The sequence below is a fragment of the Dipodomys merriami genome, unplaced genomic scaffold (assembly GCF_024711535.1).
Source record: "Dipodomys merriami isolate MVZ:Mamm:240054 unplaced genomic scaffold, mDipMer1.0.p SCAF_84, whole genome shotgun sequence".
NCBI lineage: Eukaryota > Metazoa > Chordata > Mammalia > Rodentia > Heteromyidae > Dipodomys > Dipodomys merriami.
The window spans coordinates 5,175,010-5,197,561 of record NW_027206446.1 but is presented as its reverse complement, the minus strand read 5'-3'; the positions used below and the strand labels follow the sequence as shown (position 1 = coordinate 5,197,561).

General features: G+C 40.6%; 1 protein-coding gene across 1 annotated transcript; it reads right to left on the bottom strand.

Moving 5' to 3' along the window:
• Positions 1–985: 985 nt before the first annotated feature.
• Positions 986–7,789, bottom strand: LOC138820059 (vomeronasal type-2 receptor 116-like). Its single transcript, XM_070011702.1, has 5 exons — positions 7,463–7,789; positions 5,565–6,365; positions 4,735–4,962; positions 3,194–3,317; positions 986–1,908 (listed from the first exon to the last, which is right to left on the bottom strand). Exons 1-5 carry the CDS (start codon positions 7,787–7,789, stop codon positions 986–988), a joined length of 2,403 nt encoding a protein of 800 aa, XP_069867803.1.
• Positions 7,790–22,552: the final 14,763 nt, after the last annotated feature.

The following is a 22,552-nucleotide window of genomic DNA, read 5'->3' as shown; positions in this document are numbered from 1 at the left end:
AAAACTTCATTGAGATTCCACCTTACCCTAGTCAGAATGGCAATTATCAAGAAATCTAAGAACAGATGCGAGTGGGGATGTGGCTAAAAGGGAACCCTACTATACTCTTGGTGGGAGTGTAAACTTGTGCAGCCACTCTGGAAAGCAGTATGGAGGTTCCCTAAAAGACTAAATATAGAGCTGCCCTATGACCCAGCAATCCCACTCCTTGGCATTTATTCAAATGACCACAAAGAAGGCCACACTGAATCTACCAGCTAAGATATGGAACCAACCAAGATGCTTCTTAGAAGATGAATGGATCAAGAAGATGTGATAAACATATACAATGGAGTTCTATGCTTCTGTCAGAAAGAATGACATAGCCCCATTTATAAGGAAATGGAAAGATCTGGAAAAATTATATTAAGCCACACCCAAAGAAAAGTGGGTTCCACGATTTCCCTCATTTGCAATAACTAGACTATGTCTAAGATTTTCTTAACAGGGGATCTGAACAGCCCAATTGCAAACTGCATACTACAATATATAATGAAGTATATCAACATGAATGCCAAGAATTTGTAATAAGAGGTTTTATTTTGTTTTGTATACAGTTATTTCTATTTCTTTTTCTACTTAAGTTTTCTGTAAACTTGTCTTGTAAATAAGTAATTCCAATATGTGGAAAGGGAATAGAATCACAGAAACAGCAGGACAAAGGATGAACTAATACAACAATGATACTCACTTGAACACTATGCTGGAAATGAAATATAAAATTGGGAGGGAGGGGAGTAGGTAGGACTAAGGGGGAGAAAATGAGGGAGAGGGTAACATTACCTTACCTATGTAATTGTAACCCCTATGTTCATCACCATTACAATAAAGATATTAAAAAGCAAGAAAAAATGAGTGTCACCTACTAATTGAAGTGATTCTAAGAATATAAACTCATATCTGATTTAAAAATGGAATAGAGCTGATCAAATATGTAAGTTTTATCTTAAGAGGGCCTATTTCTCCCAGTATGTGCTTTGTCCCTGAAGCCATGCAGAAGGTTTCTATCTGGTCTTAACAAGATGATGTAGCACTTGGGGGCAAAGATACAGCCCAGTAGTCCAGCACTAGAGGCCAAGATGGAGAAGACCTCTATAACCAACATAACATCCCCCTTGGCACTGTGGTAGACAGGCAGAAAAGTGAGCCAGACAATGCAGAACAGCAGCATGCTGAAGGTCAGGAACTTGGCCTCATTGAATCTGTCAGGCAGGTTCCTGGCCAGGAAAGCCACCGTGAAGCTGGCCAGGGCCAGGAAGCCCAGGTATCCCAGGACACAGTAGAAGGCAGTGAGGGAGCCCCTGTTGCACAGGATGATGATGTGGCCGTGTTCAGAGTGTGCGTCTGTGTCCACGAAGGGAGGAGAGGTTCCCAGCCAGATTCCACAGAGAGTCACCTGGATCAGAGTGCAGATGGGGATGATGAAGTTAGGAGCCCCGGACAGCAGCAGCCACCTCATCCTTCTCCCTGGAGAAGTGACCTTGAAGGCCAGAACCACAGTTACAGTTTTGGCCAAGACAGCAGAAACAGCTACAGTGAACACAACTCCAAATGTTGTCTGCTGTAGAATGCAGGTGACTGTGTTGGGACGGCCAATGAAGAGCAAGGAACAGAGGAAGCAGAAGATGAGGGAGATGAGTAGGATGTAGCTGAGAGCCTGGTTATTAGCCTTGACAATGGGAGTGTTCTTGTGTTTCACAAAGACCCCAAGAACAACTGTTGTGAGTGTAGATAAAGAAAGAGCCATGCAGGCCAAGGCCATCCCTAAGGGTTCTTCATAAGCCAGGAAACGTGCAGCTCTTGGGAGGCACTGGTTTCTCTCTGTGTTGGCGTACTGATGATCTGGACACTTCATACAGTGCTCCATATCTAGTGAGGAATTCAAATAACCATTTATCCCTTTCCAATACTTAAAAGGAAATTAGGAAATCTCTATATAGGGATAATTCTGACATGTCAATACTTATTAGCACAAAGTAAAATTTACCAAGTATTACCAGACATGTTCAGTATAATTTTTTTTTGGGGTCCAGTTGTGGGGCCTGAACTCTGGTCCTGGGCACTGTCCCTCAGCTCTTCAGCTCAAGGCTAGCGCTCTACCACTTGAGCCACAGCACCACTTCCGGCTTTTTTCTTTTTGCTTATGTGGTACTGAGGAATTGAATCCAGGGCCTCATGCCTGCAAGGCAAGCGCTCTACCACTGAGCCACCTTCCCAGCCCTTCAGTATAATTTTTATATCTTTATCATATTCACACACTCCTCCTATGTTCTCTCTCTTTTTTAGTCCAAGTGTAACATTTTTACTTGAATGATATCACACAGTTATTATTTCTTGGCATTTCTAATAACTTCACAATTTTTTTCTGCACCTGTACATGCTGCCATAATAATCCTGAGCCTGTGTGCACAACTCAAATGCCTCATTCGGTCATGGATAGTAAAGCTTGCATTTCCCTCTATGTCTCTGTGCAATATATATAAGAGCACTGTGAACTTTCCTTGAAGTATATTTGTCTCTCTTATGCCCCTGTAAAGTGTTGGCAAACAGAAAATCAAATTATTCTTTGAAGCTATAAAATCCTGTTATGCACAACACTTGTTTCCATTTCTTACCCCAAACACAACTGAAAGCACTTACTCTGTTGAATTAACAGTTCTGGGCACAGGAAAATAAAGATGTGCAGGTCTGCGTTTTCTTTGTATTTTAAAGGTAATTTTGAAGAACATGGAGACCTTGTACTCAACAAGGGTTTGCAGTTAATATGATAGCAGTTAAACTCACATTACTGGGAATTTGAATAAGCATGCATACAAAAGAGAAGTAAAATAATACTATTGAGAATTCAGAGCTCATGATTTGTTTTTGTTTTTGTATTTTTTTTTTTTTTTTGTCGGTGGTGGGGCTTGAACTCTGGGCCTGGGCGCTGTCCCTCAGCTCTTCAGCTCAAGGCGAGCGCTCTACCACTTGAGCTACAGTGCCACTTCCTCATGATTTGTTTTTTAAAAAACAAGCTTTATCATTCCTTTTGCAATTAAATTGCTAAGTGAAGGAAGAATTTGTGAATTCTAATTCAAGACTTTTTGTATTGACTTGCATGGATGCAGGGGACTCTAGGAGACAGCCTGAATTTCCCCCTCAGCCATGAACTTACCTGTCTCATTAGTAATGTCATCTTCTGAGCAGGGTGTGCAATCAAAGCAACAGGCAGCCTTTCTGTCCTGAGGGGATTTCCTGAATCCAGGACCACAACTCTCACTGCAGACAGAGTGAGGACGCTGATGGAAATCTGACATGTATCAGTAACTGTTCAGACTTTTATCTAACATCCCAAATCCATTGTTTTATAGGGTTGGATTATTTTTTTAAATTTTAATTTTTTAAATTTTTAAATTTTTTAAATTTAAATTTTAATGTGAACATACTGTACTGCGGGGTTACATGGATTATTAAGCATAGTATTTTATGCACATAAATCCAGTCAGGACGTGAATGCTGTTATAGGCTCCATATAATGTGATCACAAAGGCTTGTGTGCTATAGTCTCGACCTCTAGTCTGTTGAACTAGTGAAAATTGTGAGAGCTTTAAAAGGTTAGAGATTAAGGTTGAGAAAGTCAATGTTATTGGCCACCCTATGGAGCTTGCTTGAATTCATGACGTTTCCTACTCATTGTGTACTTGTGAAGAGCAAAGTTCTCTTTCAAGTTAAAAGTATACTGTAAATAATGCATAGACCACACATTTTTAGGGTTATGTGAACTCCATGTCCACCTTATCTTACAGTGGCCATGTGGTGAGAACCTTCTTTTCACACAGGATCGTCCAAAGATTACTAAGTAGCAACTAACATTGAATGAAAAAAGAAGGGAGAAGAATGAAACTTTCAGTGACATAAAGTGATTCCTTGGGTACTGTGTTATAGTGTTAGAAACCTGCTAATAAATATGTAATTTATATTTTATGACAATATGCTAAATCATCATTAGGAACCACTAATTTCTTTCTCTCTCTCTCTCTCTCTCTCTCTTTTTTTTTTTTTTGCCAGTTATGGAGCTTGAACTCAGGGCCTGGGCACTGTCCCTGAGCTTCTTTTGCTTAAGGATATCACTCTATCACTTGAGCCACAGAGACACTTCTGGTTTTTCTGTTTATGTGGTACTCAGGAATCGAACCCAGGGCTTCATGTGTGCTAGGCAAGCACCCTACCACTGAGCCACATTCCCAGCCCCCACTAATTTCTTTTTTATTTCAGTGCTTATCCTGGGGCTTCAATTCAGGATCTTTGCACTGCTCTTGGGCTGTTTTTTCATTGTTTGCACTCTACCTCTTGACCCATAGAATAACCTGAGCTTTTGGTTGTCAGTTGAGATAAGAGTCTCACAGATTTTTCTACCAGGTCAGGCTTTAAACTGACCAATAATCTTAGAACTGAGAATGTCAGTCTCCTGAATAAATAAGATTACAGGCATGAGCTAACAGCACTGAAACTTAATTCTTTGGTGGTTAAATTAAGATAAGAGTCCCACAGATGTTCCTGTTTGTACTGACTTAAAACCATGATGTTCAGATTCCAGCCACTGCAGTGGGGAATATTACAGGAATGAATTGCTGGCATCCACTCAGATACACATTTTAAGGGTGACTTTTGCTTACTTGTACATCCTTAAAATAATTACAATCGATTCCAACCCACCTCTGTGGTTCCTATGGCCCAGTGTACCATATCTTCAGATAAAGACAGTTGACGACCATGTAGAACATATGGAGAAAACTTTCCTACATTCAACTTAAGTTCAAGACCTTCTGGAAAAGTCCAAACATTCACAATGTCATACTCTGTCTCTAACTTCATTTTCTCATCCAAAACCACTTGATCTCCAGCAGGATTATGAAACTGGATATTCTTCAGAAAATAGTGCAGCTAAAATGACATATCATTTTATGGTGAAGTGCATGCAACATTTAAGACAGAAGACTTCAACTTAGAAAAGCTCCCAATTGCCTTTAATTTATGATTCTGAATTCAAGAATAGCAGAGACACCCAATGGAGTACAACATAAGAGAATTTATGGAGGAATAAATATAATATTTCTGAATCCAAAGGTACAGGAGGCAACAGAAAACAATTCCATGTAAATAATCATGCATGAGACAATGCTCAGCTGCTAGCTACAGTTTCCATAAGGAGTGATTTTATGAATGTGCTTGTTACATTATTATTACCTAAAATATTATAACTAAAGTATTAATACCTAAAGTAGAATGAAACTATGTCAGTTATGAAAGATGTTTAATTTTGTTCGCCAGGCCATCTTTTGCTCTTATGTAAGAAACTCATGAGGAAAAAGTGCATGTATGGTTTTCAAATATCAGCTTTGAGTGCAGTGCCTCAGAGACATTAACACAAGTATAGTCTTCCTGAGTGTTGGAAAAGTACCTGGAATATTTAATTTCATAGAGTAAGAAAAACATCTAAGATGCAACTTTGCTCATGCCATGTGCCTCCTGAAACACGTCTTTACCTGTGCAGGGGAGGTCACTGCCCCTTTTCTCTTTCCCACTGTTTGTGCTTCTGCTTGATGAAGAAGCAGCTCATGGAGAGCCTGGGCCACAGCATACACAGCGTTGTATATATGGTAACTGTCTCCAGACATAGTCGTGTCAAAAATGTGTCCAGGCAGCCAGTCGAAGGAGGCTTCATGAGGACAATTCTCCCACAATACACAGTCAGACTCTGAATCTGAGCAATTAAAAGACAGAAACCACAGCCTCGCTAGGAAAAAGTCTTCTGGGTATTTGGAAGGGTTAACTGCCTTGACAAAATCTGTGAAACCTAAAATATCTGGGTGATGGTGTGAAAAAATGATAGGAACATGGATTGAACCTAGCATAAAATATCTCCTCCTTGTGGTTAAATCCCAGTGTGAGTTCATGATGCAAACTTTTCCTTTTATGAAATATTCCTCAACACACATCATTAAGTGTAGTATGAATTCATTATCACCATATATGATGAGGACATTGGCTGATGATTTATTAATCTGGTCATAAAGTGTCATGAATTTTAATGTCAGGGCATAGTTTGGGATTACTAGCTCAAAGGCTACACAAACGCTATTCTTGGTCATCTCTTCTTTCAATTCAGGAAGAATCCACATACCATTCTCATCTTGTGAGGTTAGCAGTCCCACCCAGCTCCAACTGAAATGAAGCAGTAAGGAGACCACGGCATTTGCTATTGACGTGTCCTTTGAGGCCATCTGATAGAGAGCAGGAAACTTGTTATGGTCACTGAGGGCATGATCAAAAGGTCCAAAGGTAAGCTAAAGGACATGAAAATTGGATGCTCCATGAATGAGAAGATTTCCATCCATCACAGTCTCAATCACAATGTATATTGTGTTAACAAGTTGGTGGAAGTTGGTGGAAGGTAGGTTTTACTTTTAGTATTTAAAAAATAATTTTTAATAGTTTACAACATATCAATTTGTCCATACGCTGCCTCTTGATCTTTGTCACTATTTTATCAACACTTCCCATCTACATGAATCCTGACTTTCCTAGTTTTATTTTCACACATGCACATTGAATATTATGTTGTATTTTCCCAACCATGTATTCCCTATTTCTCTCCTGCTTTGCACATTCCCTTAACACCTACACCCCTCAGACTAGATATTCTTCATTTATCTGGTGTTCATTTTTTATACTTTTAGTTGATCCGGGAGGCTATACCATGGAATTCCACCCCTATGTGTACCATATATAGCTTAATCTTGTATATATGTAAATATGTGTGTGGTCCCTATTTATTTAATATTTCATGTTCATAATTTAGCTTTAAGTTTCAGATACAAGAGAACCCATGCCACCTTTCTCTTTCTGAGGCTGACTTACTTCATTCAACATAATATCTTGCATATGCAACTGAGTGTGTGTGTGTGTGTGTGTGTGTGTGTGTGTGTGTGTGTGTGTGTGTGTGTTAGTACAGGGGCATGGCATGAACTCAGGGCCTCATGCACTTCCTTGGCTTTTTCTCCCAAGGCTCACACTCTACAGTTTGAACCACATATTACTTCCTGCTATTTGCTGGTTCTTAGAAATAAGTCTTCTGAGTAGCTAGGATTACAAGTATGAGCCACTAGCACCCAGCTCAACAGATCTCTACACTTTAATGCCATTTTTAATTTCCTTATTGTTTAAAGAAATTGAGAATGCTTATAACTTCAAATAATCCATTGTCTGCTCTACAATTTTCCATCATCTTTGCTGAACAATGGGACTGTATTTCCCATTAACTTGAATTCCTACTCTTTGATAAAAGAAAGTTTCTTGATTGATAAAACCAGTCTCTTCTTACACCTGAAATGGCACCAAACGAGACATTCAAAAAATATTGCTCCACTCTACTCACCCTCACCTGTGGAAACCTGTAGAGGTTCAGAAATGTCCCAATTTGTGCAGATGTTAATCCTGACGGTCCTGTCAGTACTGCTATAGACTTGCTCTCTCTCATACAGGAGTAGTTTGGAATGTTGTACTTCCCAAAGAGGCTGATGAAGGGGTTTTTAAGTGTTTTCCAAGCTTCAAATTCAACATTACAGATATCAAACCCCAGAGTCAAGTTATGTAAAAGATGAGGGTTTTCATTGATCTCTTCAATAGCAAAAGTCAAGGCCAAAACAAACTGGTAGTTCTTGAAGATAAACCTGAGCATCAAATTTAGAAGAAGTACTTCAAAACTCATAACTGATGGATTGAATGCTTGTTTCTCTTCCAAAGAATATGTTAAACCATTACCCCAAATTGGGATGGAATGTGAATGTAGTGTCTTATGCATTTATACAGGATTAGATAAAGACACGAGTGACATTCAGAAACATACTTAAACTGAAAGAGATCATACTTATTCTCCATTACCACATGCACCACAGCAAAAGCTCTACTCCATTAAATATGGAATAGGCTTTCATGAGGCACCAAATATTCTGTTGCCTTTATCTTAGTGGAAAATCTTATGTTTTGAGTCACTCAGTTTATGTTATGATGACATGAAGCATATAGTTGTGGAGGTGGGAGGGAAGGGATGGTAAGGGAAAAACAAAAGAGGAGGTAACAATGCTTGATAGCAATTGTACTCATTACCTTGCTCGTGTAACTGTACAGTATTTTTACAATAAAAATGTATTAAATTTAAAAAAAACCTCAGGGATATAGTCTGAGCTGGAGATGCATGCTAGAAATATATTATGTAAACGCTGCTTCCCTGTAGTGGTTGTTAAGAAGTAGATACTTCAAATATATTAATTAACTTGTTAATTAAATACTTGCAACATCCATTGTAAGGAAAGATCATTGTAAGGAAAGAGACTACAGATTATTAACTTAAAGACCCTTGGAGATAGAATGACTTTACATTTTCATTGCTTATTTTTGTCTTGGTAAAGTTCACATAAATGCTGTATGAATTAGAGGCTTTTTATTTCAGTTATGACTATATTCATAGGTATATAACTTACTGTACTATTAGTTATTCATGCATATTTTACCTGGATCTACCTCTGTTTAAAACAAACCAGCCAGTTTTCATGCAAATGTTCTGGAACAGAGAGGTGGCTTCTGAAAATCATTGCTTAATTTCTTTAGTAGAAAATACAGGAAGAAGGAAGTAAGTTTGTTCCAAGAGTATTTTGTGCATGTATCTAAATATCACAATGGAACTCCTTCAAAATATAATTTGTACTAATTCACAAAGAAAAATTTTAAAAATCCAAAAGAATTACAGCTTTGTTGATGATATACAAAGCCTAAAAATTGTAGATACATTAAATAATTAACATTACCTGCACCTGAAATCCTAGCTCATCAGTTGGCTAATATCTAAGAACCCTGAATCAAAACCACCTGGGGCAGAAAAGCTCACTGACATTCTTAGCTCCAGTAAACCAATATAAAGTCAGAAGAATGGCTCACGTGGTAGATCATCAGCCTTGAGAGAAAAGGCCACTCAAGAGTGCAAAGCAAGCTAAGCATTAGTGGTTCATGCTGTAATGCTAGCAAACCAAGGAAGCTGAAAATGAACAGAAGAAATTACACAAATGGGAGAGAAAAAATGATATAAGGTTTAAAAATGGTCATAAATAGAGAAGCTGACTTTAAACAAAGTATGTCACATGGAGGGTAGAACTACAATATGAACCATGTAGTTGGCAAAGTGCCATATTGCATAACAATTGAGAAATGTTGTCGGAACATCAGTGGATATAGAATTGAGTCAAATATCTAACCTACTAATGCTAACTGCAGTGTTACACTTATCTACAATGAAGAGTTCATGAATAAATATTTCTATTTGTAGTTAGTACCATGCATAAAGTTGTACTTAACCCAGATCATATTTCTCTCCATATCTGTAGATAGCTAAAAAACATCCATTTGCTGAAATGACAATAAGTAATGTGTCCATCTTAGCACACTAACAAAAAGACTCAAACATACATTGGGAAATTAAGAGAAGGAAAATCAGCAAAACATGGGCAGATTGTGGGGAATATATAAAATATGCTAAGCCAGGTGCTGATGCTTTATGCCTCTAGTCTTAACTAGTCAGGAGGCTGACATCTGAGGATTATGTTTGAACCCATCTTGGGCAGGGATGTTTTTGAGACTCGTAGTCTCCATTTAACAATCAAAAAGTGCTTGTTATGTACTTGTGGGTCAAGTGGTAGAGCACTAGCCTTGAGCAAAAAAGCTCAGGGACAGTGCTCACACCCTGGGCTCCCATGACCAGAACAAGAGAAATAAAGATCAGCAAACATACCAATGACATATAAAATAAAGACACATATCTTCTATAGCAGGGAAGAGAACACTTTATCCCTGTCACCTTGGCTTTAAAGAGTAGGCATCTACCTCAGGGTACACTTGTCACACAAGCACTTGAAAAGAATTGAAATATTGGAGGCGATGACATTTTTCTTGTAGCAGGCATGGACTATGCTGCTAGAATCTCTTGAAGTTTCATATAGCCATTTTTCTTTTATTTTGTATAGCCATTTGCTACTGAGAACCTCTGCTACAGGTCTAAAGCCAAGTATCTGCATGTGCACGAATAAACAGAAGACACCATGAGCAGATAAAATTCTCTTTTAAGGGATTTTTTTTATAATACTTGGTTATGTCTTGACTGTGGAGAATATATATGACATGAAACTATGACAAAGCTTTTAGTTTGAAACAGTTACTATGTGCCTATAGAGAGGGGGGAGAAGAAAGAGAGAGAGGGAGAAAGAGAGAGAGAGACAGAGACAGAGACAGAGAGAGAGTCCTAGAGTTTGAATCAGAGGCCAGATACTGAGCTTATTTTCTCAAGGCTAGAACTCTGCCATTTGATCCACAGCTCTCCTTCCAGGTTTGGGTGGTTAATTGGAAATAAAGGTCTCACAGATTTTTATGCCCTGGCTGGCTACAAGCCTTGATCATCAGATAACAGACTCCTGAGTACTTAAGCTTACAATCATCATCATACAATAAGAATTTTTATCAATATCCTCACAATATAAGTGTTAGCAAAAAACACCTTCTCAGACCACTGATCTATGGTGAAGGAAATGTGTCTGCAGCCTTTTAATACTGAACTCATGCATTGACTTAGTTTGTAATAACATGACTTCATTCACTCCAATGACAGCTGCGATGGAGGAGATACAGGGACGCTGTAAAAAAAAGAGAAGAGGTTACAGCCCTGGAAAGAAAGGAAACCTCAAGTCCTCTCCTATTAGCAGCCAGAAAATTACTGCACAGTAGATCCAAGATAAAATAATGAAAGGAAGGAGTTTCTGCTTCATAGAGATGGGAGGTCAGGGGAGAGAAGACAGAGAGCATTCATCTGTGCATCCAGAGTCCCACAGCCATTGCCCAACTGGAGAACAAATTAGTAAATGGAAATACAATGATGAGTTACTTACAGCTTGCTTTGTTCGTCTCCAGAAGCATCACTGTGACTGCGATCTGTTGCCAAAGTGTAGAGAGGGAAAAACCCAGCAATCATCACCTCTCCATCCATGTGTGCTCGTTGCTTCATAGTAGAAAAGCAGCTAGTGCCAGCCCAGGACCTGACAAGGAGGGGAAGCTGGAGAAGAAGGAATGTGAACATCAAAGGGCTCATCCCTGATGCACCTGCCAAGCTGAAATTCTCTCTGGAAAGGAGTGAGCCCCACAGTCTCAGGAACGTATATCCATACCTGTTTCTGTAGGTGCACATGTGACTTTTTATTAACAGAGAGGTACACTGCAGCCAACTTTCATCAAAGCCTCTGTGAATCCCCAGGAAGAATGGGTAAAACTTCCCTGGGGCTCTGCATCTGCGGCCCTGCATCCAAGATAAAAACACGAATTGGAAAACATGATTTCAGATTCTACTTCTTCATCCTAGGTGATGTGATTTCCTCCAAGACCACAGTTAGTGAGTCCCCAGGGATGAAGTTGTCTTTGATATATTTGGTCCAACTTCTGTGTCAAACTATTTTCATGAAAGACATTTGGGATGTTGCAACTGGATTGCATCAGAGGGTCTTATGTCAGATGCACAGTGAAATGGCCAGAAAAACAATCTTTGCTAGTGACACATCCACCAAAGTTAATAAGCGCAACATACCCAAATGTCAATTCACAAATCTAATTTCCATAACAGTCACAGAACATTGCTAGTTGATTCAAGCAGGTTTCAATAAAAATCCCATGTGAAGAGGTCTCCACAAATGCATGTATTTACTATTGTGTAATGAGGCAATGATGCTGGTGAAACTAGCAATTACATGTCAATAAGTCAAGGTTAATGCAGAAATTGTGTTGTACATTTACATTCTGAAGCATATAATTTTTACTAAACTTTCTCTATATACATGCATGAAGTTATTTTTATGGTGTACGTGTCTGAGAACATGTGGTCATCTAAGAAATTCTTCTCTATCACAAGCATTAATAAATATTACAATCAACAATATATTTCCTACTAGTCAAAATACATTAGACCCAAATTCCATGTAGACATCTCATTGGCCCTGAGAACAGAGCTACTTTAGGGCTCAGTACTTTCTAATGAGTTTGCCAGTGGTCTATTATAATACTGTATTCATTACATTTTATAGAATATCTATCACTTAATTTTAAAATTCTTATTATCATGCTATATCTACAGTCAGCTTATTTAGACCTCTGTGTGTATGTATAGGTGTGTGTACAGTCTCACAGGTAGCTTCATATTATAATGTATTTTTAATAGTTTCTTGTGGAACCTACATACCAATTTTCCTACTGTATATATGAAATTACATTCATCATGTGTATATACTCTTTCTCTTCATTCTTTTTTAGTAAAGATGTTGTCCAGGGGGATTACAGTACATGAGTACAGTAATGCGTCCATTTCTTGTTGAACATTGTTACCCAAACGCCTTTGTTTTTCTTCTATGATCCATTTGCTGCCCCCACAAGCCCCCCAAAGCGTAAAGGTCATTTTTGGCATAGTGTCCTGTGAGTGTTGATGTCCAATGGCGCATCCTTCATCTTTGTCTCAGCATTTTGTTAGTTCAAATCAGATCAATGCGTCTCCAACACACAGGGTGCCAGAATCAAAGACAGCGATGGCCAGGGGGAACCACTGGATCAGAGAAGAGACAGGAATCGAGGAGACCAGGGCAGCGCCCGGGGCAGCCGGACAGCCCGGGCCGGCGGTCAGCATCGGGCCTGTGCGTCCTGCGTCTTCCAGGGAAGTGGTGCTTGGCTGCGGGGCAGATTCCAGCGCTTGCGGGGTCCGCGGTGGGGCGGTGGCCAGGTGCAAGAGGTAGAGCTCTGGCTTTGAACAAGAGAAGCTCAGGGAGGGCTGGGAAGGTGGCTCAGTGGTAGAGCGCTTGCCTGGCATGCGTGAAACCCTGGGTTCGATTCCTCAGCACCACATAAAGCTGGAAGAGGTTCATGGTAGAGTGCTAGCCTTGACATAGAGAGGCTCAGGGACAGTGCCCAGGCTGTGAGTTCAAGCCCCAGGACCACCACAAAAAAGACAGACCCTTCCAACAGCAACAAAAGCCACATCAAACAAAACTTAGCTTGTGAGCATTTCTTGCTTCAGTGTGTATAATTGGAAAATAGTGCTTTTTCTTGGATTAATTTTGAGATTTAACTGACAGAATTTTTGTGAAAATATACATGGCTCTGGAAGGATGATGTTTGTGTGTGAAAGTAATGGTGCATATCATTCTTGAAGTTTCTCCCAAATCCTGCTGGTAATTTTTAAAATAAAGATATTTGAAGCTGAAGGTATGTGTATGTGTAAACTTGTTTCTTCAGTGCATTGTAGGTTTTCATCCTGGGTATTGGTCTTGTTTCTACCACTAGTTGTGATGAATCTGTTAAAAAAAATTTGTATTGAGCTTTCTAATCTTTTTCAGATCATAATGACTTCCTGTTTACCCTGCAGTTTGAGAGGAGATACAAGATATTTTAAAGAATTCAGAGTCATATTGAAGAGAGTTAGTATGTATTATAATGATATTTCACACGAAAGAAAACTTTACCAAATCTATTTGAATTGAAAAATCCTGTTTTGCTACTTGGCCATAATGAAACACTGTAGAATCAAGTATTTTCAGAGACCTGAATGGAAGTTACTAGTATAAAGTATCAAATTTACCTTTAAACTTAGAGGAAGGCTTTAAAAATTTTTTTATTGTGAAAATACTGTGCAGAGGGGTTACAATTACATGGGCAAGGTAATGAGTACATTTCTTATCAAGCATTGTAGCCTCCTCCTTTGTTTCCCCTTCTCATCCCTTCCCATCCTCCCCCCACCCCCCACCCAATCCTCCCTGCCCCCCCACCAAAGTTGTAAAGTTCGTTTTTCCACATAACAACCTGTACATCTCATTGTTGCACTGGATCCACCTGTATCCCTATGTAAACGATTTGTTTTTTCCCTTCCCCTCCACAAATTATACCAACGTCAAATACAGTGAAAGCAGGGGTTATACCATGGGGGAGGGACATACAAAGCAACAAAGAAATTATCTTATAAATGTGTTAGAAACAATTTCATGAAAGAAAAAAAAACATTTGAATACATATCTTAGGGTTCATTTCCCTAACATCACCTTATCTGACCTTTTCTGATTGACTCAGACATATACTAGTTATTTCAAATAAGGGAAACCATGGGACCTAAATTTCTTTGGGCCTGGCTTACTTCACTTAATATAATTTTTTCCAAGTCTTTCCATTTCCTAACAAATGGGGCAATGTAATTCTTTCTGATGGAGGCATAGAATTCCATTGTGTATATATACCTCATTTTCTTGATCCATTCATCTACTGAGGGGCATCTGGGTTGGTTCCATATCTTAGCTATGGTAAATAATACTGCAATAAACATAATTGTGCTGGTAGCTTTATATGGTCTTGTTTGTGATCATTTGGGTAAATGCCCAAAAGTGGGATTGCTGAGTCTTAGGGGAGCTCTATGTGGAGTCTTTTGAGGAACCTCCATACCACTTTCCAGAGTCCTTGAACAAGTTTACACTCCCACCAACAGTGTAGTAAGGTTCCCTTCTGTCCACATCCCCTCCAGCATCTGTTATTATTAGAGTTCTTGATTATAGCCATTCTAACTGGGGTGAGGTGGTATCTCAATGTTGTTTAGATTTGCATTTTTTTATGGCTAGGGATAAAATTTTTATATGTCTGGAAAAGTGTCAAATCAGATACATTTAGAATTAGGGATCAAAGCCTTTTGTTGTTGTTGGAACAAAATAGCAAAAAAAGCTTAAAGTCTGTTACATAAAAGTGTATTTAAGGGCTGGGAATGTGGCTTAGAGTGGTAGAGTGCATGTATGAAGCCCTGGGTTCAATTTCTCAGCACCATGTAAACAGAAAAAACCAGAAGTGGCCCTGTGGCTCAAGTGGTAGAGTGCTAACCTTGAGCAAAAGAAGCTCATGGACAGCACCCAGGCCCTGAGTTCAAGCCCCAGGATGGGCAAAAGCATGTAATACTGGTTTCAGCAGGTTAGCACCCCCTTTTTAATACAGTCTTGTGGTTTGGTCACAGTCCCTCAGTTTTTTGCTCAGTTCCACTTTCAGTTGGAGTTTAAAGTCTCAGACTGCCCTAAGATGGCTTTGAGCCACAGTCCTCAGCCTCCTGAGTAGCTAGGGTTACAGCCATGAGCCACAGTCCTCAGCCCCCTGAGTAGCTAGGGTTACAGCCATGAGCCAGTGGCACCCAGTGAGGTGCCTTAACAGATCCTAACCCTTAAAAAAGATCATTCACCAAATTGTAGTTAGGAAAACGAATGTTAAAGATTTGTTGAATATTTATAAGCATTTTTCTGGGAGCTTGAGAGGTAGAAGAGATCACATTTACATGAAGATTGCCAGATGACCTTCATGAAGGGGCTGACGTTCATTTGGGGTTTAAAGGAGGAAAGATGTAATACTTAAAGAGTGTAGAGAATGTACATCCCAGGTGGAGCATGAGGTGGGTTTCATATTGTTAATCTCATCAGTGGGAAGTTTTCTTGCATCAGTGCATTAAAGCATGAATTTGAGGCCACTGAGGCTTTTTTAAAACATGGTAGCATTTGAGATGGAAATAAGGTATTTAATGTGAGACATTTATAAAGATAGGCTTTGAGGGGCTGGGCAGGTGGCTCAGTGGTAGAGCACTTGCCTTGCATGCCTGAGGCCCTGGGTTCGATTCCTCAGCATCACATAAGCAAAAAGAAAAAAGCCGGAAGTGGTGCTGTGGCTCAAGTGGTAGAGCGCTAGCCTTGAGCTGAAGAGCTGAGGGATAGCGCCCAGGCCCAGAGTTCAGGTCCCACGACCAGAGCCCCCCCCCCAAAAAAAAGATAGGCTTTGCATACTTTGGCTAGTTGTAGAGAGTGAGGATAAAGAATATGGTTGACAATAAATGAAGTTTATTGTTTTACACATGCTACACAAATGCTATACACTTGAGCAATCCTTCAGCCTTGTGGGCTTGCCAGTGTAGGTCTTTTAGGATTCCATAGTACATGCATTCTCTCTCCTCCCTGCACTACATATAAAAAACCTTGTGCAGAGGCTTTTTGTGGGTGTATGTGTGTGCTGTTGGGTACTGAGGTTTGAACTTGTGGCCCTGGACTTTAGCTTGCTTTTAATTCTTGCACACAGCTGGCTCTGTACTAGTTGAGCCACACCCTTGCTTACTTTCTTTTGCTAGTTAATGAGAGTCTTGAGGATTTGTCTGTTAGGCTGGCCTATCCTGCAATTCTCAGATCTTAGCTTCCTGATTAGCTAGTATTTTATGCATAAAGTACTGGCACCAAGCTCACTTTTTTTTTTCTGAAGCTTATGGACTAACCACTAGTCAGTAACCACTTTTAGTGTGATTCCTATGTATTGTAGTTGGAGTTTCTTTAACATACAGTACTTAGAAATGTTTTCAAACCTCAGCTGAAATGATCTGCTGCCTCTCCATTGGTAAAGTGTCTGTTTGCCAGAAGCATCCTTTTCTGTTTGTTGTAAACCTTAACAGTAGGTAGAATGAGTTATTCCCACTTTATTCTTTTTCATTATTATTTTAGCGATTGTAAGGGCTGGAGGTATGGCTTGAGCTGTGGAGCTCTGGTCTAAGAAGTTCAAGTCTCAGTACTGCTGAAGTTATTTATTTTACTTTTTCTTCCTTTCCATTTATATGTTAAATAAGCCTGTCTTCCCTGTCCAAAAATTGCTGGGACTTTGATCAATGTGTTAAATCAATGATCAGTTTGAGACAGTTGACACTAAATCTTCAATGAAAAAGTTACATCTGGGGAGGGGGGACCAAGATGGTGACGGGGCAGTAGGGAAACGCCACAGCTCTCTCCAACCAAAAAGAGAGTTCGAGCTCCAACGCTTAATCTCCCCAAGAGACCGACAACAACAAAAAGACGAACACTCAGAGAAAAACCAGAGGCGGAGAATAACAAAAAAGAAACAGAGGAAAAGAAGAATTTCAGAAGAAAAGCGAAGACCCCTCCCCCAACCTTTACTGGCCGCGCGGCAGTGCGCCAAGCCGCCGGCCAGCCGGCCCGGCGGGGGCTGCAGGAGCCCCAAGAGACACAGCAGAGACACAGGGGGCCGCTTTCAGATCACCAGGTACTGGTTTACAGAACAGCGGATATCCAGGAACAAAGAAGCCTACCAGCCGGGAGTCTCCACGAGGATCCCACCCCCACCCCTCACTCTCCACCCGAGCAGAGGGGCTCCATCCCGCCAAAACCGCCAGCAGCACGCAAAGGGAACTGTCTGCAGACCACCCGCCCGCCCGATCACGATCGCAACGACCCGGCGGGGCCACTCGGGCCCCAGAGGTACCGAGAAGAAGCTGCCTGAGCGGGGACACTCTTGACCCAACAGCTTCGACAGAGGCAGAGACAGAAAAGAATCACACAGAGCCACCACCGCCCAACCCAGCCCGGATTGCAACAACAACTGACGACCTACACCACACAGAAACAACCAGCTCCAGGGTGAGTACCCCACAGGGGAAGTGTATCCCTCAAGGGAGACCAGAGCTGGAGGGAATCCCCAGACCCTGACCTAGACTCCCTACCCCAACACCCGGACCACAGGACCCACTAAAACTGGGAACTGTTTGAGAGCTCCACCAGCCCGTGGAGCACACTCAGCTGGCCAGGCTAGAGCAAGAGCACCCCTGGAAGGGAGCTTAAATGCCCAAGCCAGGAACAGCGCCCCTGGGTCAAGACTACCAACAGTAGAAGAAATTTGAACTGTGTCCCCCAGGCTGTATAACCTAGGTGGTATACACATCAGCACAGGCCTAACGAGTGCGCTCCAGGCTGCATAACCTAGGTGGTATACACATCAGCACAGGCCTAACAAGCGCGCTCCAGGCTGGGGCCGGAACCAGGCCCGGGGATCCGGCGCCTGAACAACACAACCAACTCCTCCCAATTGAAGTAAAAAGCTGAGCATACGCCTCAACAGAGGGGAGAAAGCCAGGAAACAACACTCCCCGGGGAAGCACGCCTGTGACAACAAAAGACCTGGAGGCCCAGGACAAGAGAAGCCCAAACCCCACCAAAACTCCACCCATATACCCTAGACTGGGAATTGGGCAACACAGGCTGCCAGCACCTGATAGTAAGCAGGAGCTCAGACTGTTAAGGCGGCTCAGCAATAGAGTGATAGTCTTGGATGTATGAGGCCCTGGATCTGATTCCTCAGCATCACAAAAGCAAAAAGGGTCAGAAGTGGTGCTGTGGCTCAAACGGTAGGGTGCCAGCCTTGAGCTGAAAAGCTGAGGGACAGCACCCAAACCTAGAGTTCAAGCCCACAACCAGCCCAAAACAAACAAAAACACATCAGGAGCCCATAGCAGACTCCAGCATTTGGGAGAGTGCATCCAGAGCATCTGTTCTTCACAAGAGCACCCGTAGGAGCAAACACAAGCAGTCTAGGCTGCTCAACCCTTCCAAAGGCAGGAACTGCCAGGAATCTACAGCAGAGAGCTGAGAATCCTAAGAAAGTCAGAATAGCAGCTGGAAATAGGCTCCCAACAGAACCCAGATCAGGCACAGACTCTCTCTACCAATACAGAATCAGCAACCAAGCAAAGACAGACACACCAAAACAAAATTGAAGAGCAGTCTCCCGAACCTCCATGCGAAAATCACAGAGAAAAATCACAAGGTTTACTACCACCCAGGACAGCAAGCTCACCTCAAAAGCCAGCAGCCACACAGGGGAGAGCCCCAGTGGGAGCAAAGCAGGAATGGAAGACAAAGGCTACTTCCAAGGGTTGCTGGAGGCAATGACTCAAGAAATAAAGCGAGAAATTGATCAGAAATTGAAAGAGCACAAGGATGAACTATCCAAAGAGATACAGGGTATCAAACAAGAGATGCATGCAAAAATAGAAGCTGCACAAACCTCAGTAAGAAGTGAGATAAACGCCAAATTAGAGGTAATGCATACCTCATTGAGAGGTGAGATCAGTACTCTGAGAACCAACATTGAATCCATAAAGGGATCCATTTCCTCCATGCAAACCACAATAGAAGCCACTGTCAACAGAGTGAATGATATGGAAGGTAGAGTGTCAGATACAGAAGACAGAATACACCAACTGGACCAAAAAGTGACAGATATGGAAAAATCACTCAAGTTAAACCAAAGGGATATTCAAGAGCAAGCAGATAATGCTAAAAAATTTAACCTTCGCATAATTGGAGTGGACGAAGGTGAGGAATTCCAGAGCAAGGGAATGCACCACCTATTTAACAATATAATCAATGAAAATTTTCCCCACCTCAAAAACGACCATCTTAACTACATCACAAAAGCTTATCGAACACCCAACAAGCAAGACCCCAGGAGAAACACTTCTAGACACATTATAGTAAAAATGATAGATCTGAATAATAAGGAAACAATCCTGCATGCAGCAAAAATGAAGAAGGAGCTATACTACAATGGGAAAAAAATAAGAATTACTGCAGATCTCTCCACACAAACAATGAATGCAAGAAAAGCCTGGGAAAGCACCATACGAGCCCTGAGAGCCAATAACTGCCAACCCAGACTGATCTACCCGGCAAAGCTAGCATTCACATTTGATGGAGAACTGAAAACTTTTAATAGCAAAGAAAAACTAAATGAATACATAAACATTAAGCCAGCATTACAAAGAATTCTAAGAGGGGGGACACAACCTGAAGAAAGCAGCCAGGAACAGGGGCCTGCCCCAAACAGGCATTACTCAAAGTCTAACTGAGCAAGCACAGGAGGAAAGGAAAAAAAAAAAAAACTTAGGAAAACGGAATGGCAGGGACAACAATGCATCTCTCTATACTTTCTCTTAATATAAATGGGCTGAATTCGCCAATCAAAAGAAAACGAACTGAGGACTGGATCAGAAAACAAGACCCATCCATCTGTTGCCTCCAGGAGACCCACCTCTCAGCCAAACATACAAACAAACTCAGAGTGAAGGGGTGGAAAAGGATCTACCAATCAAACGCCCCCAGTAAGAAAGCAGGTGTAGCTATCCTGATATCTGACAAAATAAACTTTTCACTAAAATCAGTACAGAAAGACAAGGACGGACACTACATATTAATTAATTAATAATCCAAGAGGAGGATATAACCATCATCAACTTATATGCCCCAAATATTGGTGCACCCAGATATGTCAAACAAATGCTCTCAAACTTACAGAATAAAATAGATCCCAATACGATAATACTAGGAGACTTTAACACACCACTCTCACCAAAGGACAGGTCTACCAACCAGAGGATTGGCAAAGAAGCTACCGAATTAAGAGAGGCCATACTTCAAGCGGAATTAACTGACATCTACCGAGTATTTCACCCTAAAACAACACAGTACACATTCTTCTCAGCAGCTCACGGAACTTTCTCCAAAATAGACCATATCATAGTTCATGCAAGGAACTTAAGCAAATACAAAGGGATCGACATAATCCCCTGTATCCTATCTGACCACAGTGGAATCAAGCTAGCTCTCAATAACAAAGCATACCGCAGAAATTTCTCTAATACATGGAAATTGAACAGCACACTCCTTAACAATGCCTGGATAACAGAAGAGATCAGAGAAGAAATAAAGCATTTCCTACAACTCAATGAAAATGAAAACACCTCACAAAGAAACTTGTGGGACACAGCAAAAGCAGTCCTGAGGGGCAAATTTATTGCCCTCAGTGCCCACATCAAGAGAATGGAGACAGACCAAGTAAATAATCTCATGTTGCAATTAAAACAGCTAGAAAAACAAGAAAAAATGGGACCTAAAGCTACTAGACGAAGCCAGATAACCAAATTAAAAGCAGAGATTAACCAATTAGAAAATCAGAAAACCATAACCAAAATAAACCAAACAAAAAGCTGGTTCTTTGAAAAAATAAACAAAATTGATGGCCCATTGGCTAGATTAATTAAAAAAAGAAGAGAGGAAACCCATATTAATAGGATTAGGGATGCCACGGGAAACATCACAACACGTACCCAAGATATCCAAACAATTCTAACAGACTACTTTCAAAAGCTATACTCTCTAAAGGAAGAAAATCGGGCAGAAATGGATGCATTTTTAGAGAAATACAAGTTGCCCAAACTGAGCAAAGAAGAAGTTAACCAATTAAATAAGCCAATATCCTATAATGAGATACAGGAAGCTATCAAAAGTCTTCCAACAAAAAAAAGCCCAGGACCAGATGGATTCACAGCAGAATTCTATAAGACCTTTAAACAAGAACTAATACCCATACTCCTCAAGCTCTTCAGAGAAACAGAGTAGGAAGGAGCTATCCCAAACTCATTCTACAAAGCCAATATCACACTCATCCCCAAACCAGGCAAAGACCCAACCAAAAAGGAGAATTACAGGCCAATCTCCTTGATGAACACAGATGCAAAGATCCTTAACAAGATTCTAGCTAACAGAATCCAGAAACACATAAAAAAAATAATTCACTATGACCAGGTAGGCTTCATCCCAGAGACACAGGGATGGTTTAACATACGTAAGTCAATAAATGTAATCCAACATATCAACAGAGCCAAGGTCAAGAATCACATGATTATCGCCACAGATGCAGAAAAGGCCTTTGACAAAATTCAACATTCATTCATGCTAAAAGCTCTGGAGAAAATAGGAATAGAAGGAACATTTCTAAAAACAATAAAAGCCATTTATGACAGACCAATAGCCAATATTATACTTAATGGGGAAAAGCTACAACCAATTCTCCTAAAATCAGGAACAAGGCAAGGATGCCCACTGTCTCCACTCCTCTTCAATATAGTCCTAGAACCCTTAGCCAGGGCAATAAGGCAAGAAAAAGACATTAAAGGGATCCGCATAGGGAAAGAAGAAGTTAAACTATCCCTTTTTGCAGACGACATGATACTATACCTCCACGATCCCAAAAACTCCATCCCCAAACTCTTAGAAATCATAAATCACTTCGGCAAAATAGCAGGATACAAAATAAACCCACAAAAATCAGTTGCCTTCCTATACACTGATAATGTACAGGAAGAGAGGGAAATAAAGGGAGCAACCCCATTCACAATAACCTCCCGAAAAATAAAATATTTAGGAATTAACCTAACCAAAGATGTAAAAGAACTATTTAATGAGAACTATAAAAAGTTAAAGAAAGAAATTGCAGAAGACACTAGGAAATGGAAAGACCTCCCATGCTCCTGGATAGGCCGACTTAATATAGTAAAGATGGTAATACTTCCAAAACTAATATACAAATTCAACGCAATTCCTATTAAAATCCCAATGACATACATCACTGAAATACAGAAAACAGTCCAAAAATTCATATGGAACAACAAAAGACCTAGAATAGCCAAAATAATTCTAGGGGATAAAGACAATATGGGAGGGCTATCCATGCTGAACTTCAAACTCTACTACAGAGCTATAATAACAAAGACAGC